General features: G+C 48.3%; 1 protein-coding gene across 1 annotated transcript; it reads right to left on the bottom strand.

Annotated features, from left to right (window-relative positions):
• Positions 1 to 7957: 7957 nt before the first annotated feature.
• On the bottom strand, positions 7958 to 9381 carry TMEM256 (transmembrane protein 256). The gene is made up of 4 exons (XM_004605204.2): positions 8908 to 9381; positions 8576 to 8607; positions 8282 to 8362; positions 7958 to 8180 (listed from the first exon to the last, which is right to left on the bottom strand). The coding sequence occupies exons 1-4, from the start codon at positions 8990 to 8992 to the stop codon at positions 8037 to 8039; spliced, it is 342 nt and encodes a 113-aa protein (XP_004605261.1). The 5' UTR covers positions 8993 to 9381; the 3' UTR covers positions 7958 to 8036.
• Positions 9382 to 9686: the final 305 nt, after the last annotated feature.

The raw sequence follows: 9686 nt of genomic DNA, 5'->3' as shown, positions 1-9686 counted from the left end.
GCCAAAGAGAGGAGGCCCACTGGGCACTGTCGCAGGAGCAACACCATGTATTGTGAGGATAATGTGTAGCTAACCAGGTCAAATGTTGCAGAGACTGAGGAAGACGAGAATGAAAATAATCTACTGCTGAACTCCACCAAGGAGTGATCCCTGGGTGCAGAGCCAGGAATAAGCCCTAAGAACTACCAGGTGTGACATCAAATCCGATTTCAAAAATCATCCTCTGGTCGGCAATCAGGCAGCCAGGTCACAGTGATTCAAGGGATCTTTCCAAAGGTATTTAGTGGGGAAGAGATGAAATAGAAGACTCACTCTAGTGGGTTACAGAATAAACAAGTCCAGATCTCACTTTTCTTTCTTTTTTTTTTTTTTGGTCTTTCTTTCTTTTTATCTTGGTCACACCCAGTTCTCAGAAATCACTCCTGCCAGTGCTCGGAGGAGCATTTGGGGTGGTAGGAATCAACCAACGGCCTGCTCGCTGTACTATTGTTTTGGCCTAGATCTTGCTTCTGAGTTCAGACAACTCCCTGAACTCAAACAGAGTTCCCTCAACTTGAATGTCTCTCAGGTACTTCTGAAGGAACTTTCCCCAAACTGATCTTTGATCTATCTTCTAACCTGTCCCTCCTTCAGTTTTTTCTCGTGAGTAGTAGCACCTTCATACAACAGGATGTGTAAATCAGGATTTCCTCTTGCTCACCCTTTATATCCAATCTATAAGCAAGTCTTGTCCGCACTATCTTCAAAATGTTCCAGTTTTTGCCTTCTCTACTTTAATCCGTCATCACCTCTCACATCTTCAGTGGTCTTCCTCTATCCCTCATCCCTGATCTGCTTCTTGTCATCCTTACTTTCTGGATTGCTTTCCTGAAATCAGATCCTAGTACTCTCATATTAACCTTCCTGTATTTGTTAAGTCTTCCAAGCAGGAATCAGCAGGTGTGGGAGACACTTCTGGTAATATTCATCCTGATGTCGCCTGGACTCAGCAGTGCAGGGAATAATTCCAGCTGTGCTCAAGGAACCATACAGTGCCAGGAATCAAACTTGAGGCCTTCGTGTGCCAGGCAAGAGCTCCAGCCCTTTGAAATATCTTCCTAATATCTCATTTTAACCTCTTTGGGCGGCGAGGGGGAAGGGTGGCACACCTGGCAGTGCTCAGAGGCTTATTCCTGGCTCTGTACTCGGGGATCACTTCTGGAAGGGCCAGGGGGTCATATGGGGTGCCAAGGATCTTATCTGGGTTGGTCACATGCAAGACAAGGGCCTTACTGGCAGTACTGTTGCTCCAGTCCTTACTTTAACCTTTTGGTGACGTAGTGTTGCACTGCAAACAAATTATGAGTACCTTGGTTTAGCACTGTCTACATGTCTACAAGCCCTGTACTCCTGTTCCAGAGATTTTGAATTGCTTCTTTGAGCCATTATTCTTTGTGCCTAAAATGCACTTTCCCCCCACTTTGAGCATGGCTAGGTGCTCTTTCAGCAGCTTCAGTGGTATTTCCTCAGTGACATCTTCCCAACTGGGCTGCTCCTGGCCTCAACTCCGCCCACACCATTGCTGCCTGTTCTTTGACCCTCGGGTACAAAGCACAACTCACAATGATGTATTTGAGTTTCTTTTTTTTCCTTTGGTTTTTAGACCATTTGGTTGTATTCAAGATCTCTTGGTGGGGCTTGGAGATCATATGTGGTGCCAGGGATTGAAACCAGGGGACAAGGCAAGCACCTTAAACCACTCTACTGTTTCGCCAGCCTTATCTTTTCTTTTCTTCCTTCTTTCTTTTTTTGCCACACCCAGCAATGCTTAGGGAATTCCTAGACCTGTACTCAGGAATTACTTCTGGTAATGCTTGGGGGACCATATGGGATGCCAGGAACTGAACCCAGGTTGGCTGCATGCAAGGCAAGACCCCTGCCCACTGTACTATCACTCTGGCCTCCAGCCTTATCTTTTCTTTTTCTTTTTTTTTTTTTTTGCTTTTTGGGTCACACCCAGCAATGCACAGGGGTCACTCCTGGCTCATGCACTCAGGAATCACCCTTGGCGGTGCGCAGGGGACCATATGGGATGCTGGGATTTGAACCCGGGTCGGCCGCATGCAAGGCAAACGCCCTACCCGCTGTGCTATCACTCCAGCCCCCAGCCTTATCTTTTCTTAATGGGATTCACTGAGCATTTAAAATTATGTATTTGTCGGGGCTGGAGCGATAGCACAGTGGGTTGGGCATTTGCCTTGCACACGGCTGACCTGGGTTCCATTCTCAGCATCCCATATGGTTCCCTGAGCACTGCCAGGGGTAATTCCTGAGTGCAGAGCCAGGAGTGACCCCTGTGCATTACCAGGTGTGACCCAAAAAGCAAAAATAAATAAATAAAATTATATATTTGTTTGGGGGTAACAACCAGCTTGCTCCTGGCTCTGTGCTCAGATCACTCCTGCTGGTGCTCAGGGTGCTGAGGATTGAACCCAGATAGACCATGTACAAGGTAAGTACCTAACACACTATACTATATCTCTAGCCCTTTATTTATATCTCCTCCTTCTATACTATGTCCATTGCTATTGCTGATGCTATTATAATGGCTGCTGGTCACACAAATGCCTGGCTATGATGTTCACCCTGGACCGCCTATCCTGGCACTGACACTCATACAAACATGGCTAGTTTGTGTAAGTCAGAAATCACTTGCAGTATTGCGCATCACCGACAATAGAGCTGCCAGGCTCAAATAGTAGCACTGTGGTGAGGGAAATGGCCCGAAGGGCTGGAGTGAGTGCATGATTTGTATACAGAAGCCCTGCATATGATCTCTGGCAACACATGGTCCCCCAAGCACTGCTGGGTATAAGCCAAGTAAAACAATGCAATACAATGTAGGAGATTTGACAAAATTGCACTGGACACATAGGGAACACCACAGGTTTGAAGTTGTGGCCATACAAATGCAAGACAGGTATTCTAAGTCACTGTACTGTTCTTCCAGGCCTATGCTTCGTTGTTTTAGGGCCTGATCAACTACTAGATGGGAAATTTCACAAGGGAAAGAATGGTGTCATATGTGGGGCCTCACAGGGATGGGGGTGGAGCCGGCCCCTTCCACCCCTGGCCCAAGGAGACCCCAAGTTGCCACCCAGGAATGGCCTTTCTGGCTCCTAATCAAGTCACTGAATGCCCATGATCCCAGAGACTCAGAAACCTCGGAACCCAGTGGCTTCTGGCATAAATCCCTCCAGATTTAATTACTAAAATTTCAGAATTCCAATGGCTGCACGACATCACATGCTATTCATAATCAGCAATAGAAAGCAAACTGTCTAATGTTGCCTTTTTGGCAGATCTGAGTGTTGGGGTAAAATCTCAAATTATAATGGTGGGTCTGGTGTCAAAATATTGAATGTAATCAAAGCAGAGAGAGAGTAATGTGGAAATAATCTGCCACACAGGTAGGGGGAGTGGTGGGATGTGGGTATACTGGGGTTTTGGGTGGTGGAAAATGTGCACTGGTGAAAGGACGGGTGTTTCATCATTGTATGACCAAGACTTAAACCCGAAAGTTTTATAACTGCTCTCGTGGTGATTCAATAAATAAATTTATATAACAGTGGTGTCATAATCCTAATTTACTTATGTGTGTTTGACATGTGATAAAGATTGTTTGGGGGCCACACCCACTGATGCTCAGAGCCTACTCCAGGCTCTGCTCTCAGTCACTCCTGGAGGGGCTCAGAAGACCATATGTGGTATTGGGGATTGAACCCCTGATTGACCACATTGCAAGGCAAGTGCCCTACCTGCTGTACTATCTTTCTTGCCCAATAGTAAAGATTTAATAAAAGTCAGATAGCAGGAAGGTCAGGAATACATGCTTTGCATAAAAGGCCTGATGTGGATCCCCAGCACCACGAGGTCTTCCCAAGTACTAACAGGAGCAGCCCCAGAGCAATGAGCACTGCTGGTTGTCAGCACCAGGCTCTGACCAGCTGAACTAACCGGCCCCACGAGGACAGCTGTGGCTCCCCAGAAAAATCTTAGCGAGCAGCGGTAAGTGCTGCCCCTAAGACATCTATTTTTATCTCCAGGTGCTAAGTCAGACTTCCTTGTCACCTTTTCTCACTTTCTTTCTCAGGGAAGCGGGTAGGAAGTGTCTCCCAAGCAGTGTTCAAGAGACCAAACTCAGGGGTCCCTCCTAGCAATTCTCAACCAGCTGGGCTCTCAGTTTGATGGAAGAGTCCAAGCTACTCCAGTGGCACTCAGGGTCTCCAGGACTGCGTCCAGCAATACTTGGGAGATCATGTGGTGCTGGGGATCAAATCAGGGCCGGTCTTAAGCAAAGCAAGCATCTTAAATGCTGGACTATCTGATACCATTTCTCATTCCTTTGTAGTTAAATCAGATATTCAGTCCACACTGACAAGTCCTATGGCCCTACATCCCTCCCAAACTCCACTGTCTTTTTTGTTCATTGTGCTCCCTTCATACAACAGTTCTTTTTATTTCCCCTTTCCCTTCATGGTTGTAATGATGAGGAGTCAACCCCTTACTGTCTGTTGTGACACCAAGATTTTATTCAGCAGGTGGGGCAGTGCCAAGGATCAAAACTCAGGCTCAGATGCTGAGCATTGTATGACTGAAACGTAACCACAAAAGTTTGTAAGTCTGTAACTGCACCTCACAGGGATCCATCACCAAAAAAATTAAAAAATAATAAAATATCCAACATTTAAAAAAATAAAAATAGGGCAAATAAAATAGTGTTGAATCGCTCATCATCATCATCATCATCATCATCCCGTTGATCATCGAATTTCTTGAGTGGTCTCAGTAACATCTACATTCGTCCTAGCCCTGAAGCCTCTCTTCACTTGTCCTTTCTTTTTTTTTTTTTTTTTTTCTTTTTGGGTCACAACCGGCGATGCACAGGAGTTACTCCTGGCAGTGCTGGGGGACCATACGGGATGCTGGGAATTGAACCTGGATCAGCTGCGTGCAAGGAAAACACCCTACCCACTGTGCTATCACTCCAACCCCTTCACTTGTCCTTTCTAATGGTGCCGCATTGGAGGCTCTTTCAGGGTCAGGGGAATGAGACCCATTGTTGTTACTGGTTTTGGCATATGAATACGCCATGGGGAGACTTCGAGGCTCTCCCATGTGGGCAGGAAACTCTCAGTAGCTTGCCAGTTTCTCCAAGAGGGTGAAGTAGGCTATAAGATGTCGCTCCCGGGAGTTTGGTTTTATAGTCTCTGGATGTTGGCCATTGGTGGGATTACACAGCACCGGGGGCAGTCCCTGGTTGTGACCGCCTAGCTACTGGAAAATGGGGGATCTGGGCGGAGGAGGCCCAGTCCCGATCCGAGCAGGCTTGGAGATCTCAGCCCCGGATCCCACACACCTGGGTTCCTCTGCCGGTTCCTTCATGCATGAGGCCCATCCGAACGTGTGGAGAGGGGCCTTGAGCATGGCTGTGACTGGGCTCCAAGTCTTTGGCTGCGGGGGCTCTGCTCAGAGTGGGGAGGGAACTGAAGCCCACCCCCTCCGAGGGTCCCCCGGTGAAGACAGCCAGGCAAGGGGGCAAGTGAGCGACGCAGAGTTGAATCTCTAAAGAAAAAAAAAAAAACCTCAGGCTCAAACTTAAGGTTTCATATGTGTTCTTCCACTGAACTATCCCTAGAATTCCACAACAGTTCTTTTATTTAAAGGATTCTTTCAAGCACAAACACTGTAGCATTTTTATTTTCTTTTTGGTTTTTGGCCCACATCCAACTCACTCCTACTGAGTCTCAAGGGACCATATGTGGTGCCTGGGATTGAACCTGGGTCTGACATATGCAAGGCAAACACCCTACCTGCTGTATTATTACTCTGATCCACTGTAGCATTTTTTCTAATATCCAACACACGACTTCCCCCCCTGCTTTGAATTCCTAAATTTTGTGTCTAATGGCATTTCTCCTATTCTGTATTGTTTTAACCTTGACTTCTAGAGAGTTGTTTAATAAAGTTATGGAACAAAGATGAAAATCACTACCCTAGGGTAATCTTCAACAATTATTTTTATTATTTTATTTTTTGGTCTTAGGGATACACCGAGGTGCTTAGGTGTTACTCCCTGATGGATGTGCAGTGGCTGTGCTATGCCGGGATTCTGGGGATTGAACCCAGGGCTCTCACATACAAAGCATGCATCCCAGAAGCGCTTTCAGCTATTTTCCAGGCCCTAATCAATTCAATTCTGGCAGAATCTCCTTCCCCCGTGCCAAGCTATCTTCACCAGTGGGCCCCTTTTGAGGGGGGTAGGTTGAGTTTCCCTCCCTACCCCAAGCTGAGCCTGAGCAGCTGAAAACCTTCAGAACCCAGCCACAGCCATACTTGAGGCCACTCTCCACACACTTGGACGAACCTTACCCATGAGGGAACCAACAGAGGAAACCAGGTATGCAGGACTCGTGGCTGAGATCTCCAAGCCTGCTCGGATCAGGACTGGGCCTCCTCCATCCAAATCCCCATTTTTCCAGTAGCTTGGCAGTCACACCCACAAACTGCCCCCGGGGGTCATGTAATCTCATCAACGGCCAAGATCCAGAGACTCTAAAACAAAGCTCCTGGAAGAAGGCAATGCAGTTTTTCCTCTCAGAGAGCCTGGCAAGCTAGTATCTCACCTGCACACCAGAGCCTAGCAAGCTACCCATGACGTATTTGATATGCCAAAAACAGTAACAATAACGGGCCTCATTCCCCTGACCCTGAAAGAGCCTCCAATACAGCAGCGTTGAGAAGGACGAGTAAGGAGAGGCTGCTAAAATCTCAGGCTCTTCATGTTCCTGGAGCGAGCAGACGTCATTGGGCTACACTAGCATGTGACAGGGACAAATAGAGACATTACTGGTGCCCGCTCAAGCAAATCGATGAATAATGGGATGACAGGGATACAGTGAATCTTCAATTCTAATGAGCATTAGAAACTCAAGACCTTTACTTTGGTTTGGGGCCCAAACCGGGATATGCTCAAGGCTTACTCCTTGCTCTGTGCTCAGGGATCACGCTTGGCGGTGCTTAGGGGATCATTTGGGGTGATGGGGATCAAACCCTGGTCAGCTGTGCGAGGAAAACAGCTTTATCTATGGTACTTTATCACTCTGGCTCTGAGAAACACAAGACAATTCTTATGAGAGCACAGATTTTTCAGGCTTACTGGAGATGTTCACTCCGTATCCTCATTACGTTCCTGGAGGTGCTCAGAGGACTATACACAGTGGTGATCAAACTAGGGTTGGCAAGGCCTTAACCCTTTTTTTTCTTAACTTAATTAAAAAAAATTTTTAAATTAAACTATGTGAGATACAAAGTTGTTTGTGATTAAGTTTCAATCATACAGTGTTCCAACACCCATCCACCAGTGTACATTTCCCAACACCAGTGTCCCCAGTTTCCCTTCCATCAGCCCCCACCCGCCAGCCTGCCTATATGCCTGCTATTATTGTCATACTGGTTCCTTCTCTATCTTACCTACCCTCCGATCAATGGTTAGAATCAACCACAAGTGTGTGGGGGGTGGAGGGTAGACCTTAACCCTTTAACTCCTGTAATCCAGCCCCTAAATTAACTTGTTCTTTTAATCATGCAGTGCTGGGGTCAAACCCCTATATGCAGAAAAAAAAAATTCCACTGAACTATCTTTCAGCTCTCCTCTCCCCACACCACTAAAGAATAGACTTAACCACATAGTACTACGGGGGTGATGTACTGTGGGGTGTGTGTGTGTTAGATAAAACTCAGGGCCTCACACAATCCTACCACTTGAACCTCTCCTAGGCCTCCAACAAGTTAATGTGATGTGAAGGCAATCCCCAGGCCCAAGGCTGACTGATTCAGTCTTAGGTAAGGGAGGGAGTTCAGAAGTTGACAATCCCTATCCTTCCTCCAGGAGGTTAGATAAATAAAGACTGCAGTGTTTTTATTTTGCCTTTCACTTTTAATTCCCTCCTATTCCAGTTCCCAAAAAATCACCCAGAAATAAAAAACAAGAAAGTTCAAAATGCCAAGGCAAGCCAGCCCAAGATTAGCAGGCTTCCCCCCACAGGGGCCAAACTCTGGACGGTAGGGTTTCCAGTCAGGCCGTAGCAGTAGAAACTGGCACAGAATAAAGTGGTTCCAGAGGCTAGTAGTAATCCGGCCTAAAGGAAATGCAAGGCAAAATTACAAGGTTAATAAGAACAGGGGAGGCTAAAAGGGGCTGGTAGGGCTTGATCAGGTTTAGGCAAAGAGGGAAGGTTACCCAGAGGGGTTTTCTGCAATTGGGTACCCCTAACAGGGCCAGACTGTGTAAGAAGTGGTATTGGTTGGCCTTGACATAGAGCTGTAAGAAAAAAAAAAAAAGAGAGACTTCCTAAGCACTGCAGGAAACTGGATCTTGAGTTCTCCTAATGCCCCATTAAGTTCCACTCTGCCACTCTCTCAGGCACCCCGGTACACCTCAGGCAATGCCAGCAGCTCTGAAGAACCGCAACACCTCCCCTCGACACTGTCAAGACCCTGAAGTCGCTCGGAAGCCCCAGAGCAGTTACTTCACCTCCTTCCGGTAGGCATCTGGGAACTGGGCGCCTGTAGAAAGAAAAGGTAAAAATTATCAATTTTCACATAAATTCCACCGCCCCTATTCTTGGGGTGACCCAAGGGGGCGCAATCGAAAAAGGGAGCCCCCAGGGAATTTTCTGATCGACTGAAATAAGCAAGCGTTCGGCAGCTTGAGAACCAACTGGACCAGGATGAGGAATTTACAAAGGTTTGGGTCTTTGCGGACTGTCCGGTCGATAATAGGCAGGGCACTTCCCAGACTCCACCCTTAAGCCAGACCCCAGAGGTCGCCCCCAGCACAATCCTAGATCCGTCCTCTGTCCCCACCGTGCGCCCCGTAGGCGGCCAAGCCTACGGCCCCAGCTCCGGACACGGCGCCCAGGCGGCGGAAGGCAGTCCCCAGAGAGGCCATCACCGTAGGTGGTCACGCGCCGTTCAGACACCGCCCAGTCTATCTTGGGAAGTCAGCCAATCACGACCTCCAATGCAAATAAGCTCCACAGGTGCCCAATCCAGGCCGTGTTCATTCCAGCGTTCAGCCCTCATCGCGTACTTGCGCCTTTGTAAAACCTCCGATGAGTGGCGAAGACATCTGGCGGGCGGAGAACCTGGGACCAATAAGGAGCAGAAGAAAGAAGCAGTGTCGGAGCGGGAGGCGGGGCCGTGAATTGCGTCACGGATTGGCCCACTTTCCAAGTTGATCGCTTCTTAACACCCCCTCCTACCTCTGACCAATTTCCAAAGAACCGGGTCCCCACGCTTAGGCCCGCCCCTTTCCTCACAGTCTCCTCCTTTTCAGGTTTGAACCGAACCCACTCCCCAAAAGAGGCGGCTCCAATCGCCAAGCTCCACCCATGGCCAAGAAACGCCGCCCGCAGTTCGACGGCTCCTCCTTCTTCACATGATGCCTCGCCCCCTACAGTTCAGTCCTCTCGGGCCCCTCACCCCCATCCTACCTCGGGAGCCAGGAAGGTGGGAGATCGTGGGGGATGACTCCACCCTGTCCCGACCTACCTGGTCCGTCCATCTGTCCCCTCTAGCTCCCTTTCCCCATCTCCAGTCCCCCCACACTCTGGAGGGCGGGCGGGCTGACTGGTGGGAGCGAG

Source organism: Sorex araneus, chromosome 3, assembly GCF_027595985.1.
Source record: "Sorex araneus isolate mSorAra2 chromosome 3, mSorAra2.pri, whole genome shotgun sequence".
In the NCBI taxonomy this organism is placed as follows: domain Eukaryota; kingdom Metazoa; phylum Chordata; class Mammalia; order Eulipotyphla; family Soricidae; genus Sorex; species Sorex araneus.
This window is presented reverse-complemented; position numbering and strand designations above follow the sequence as displayed.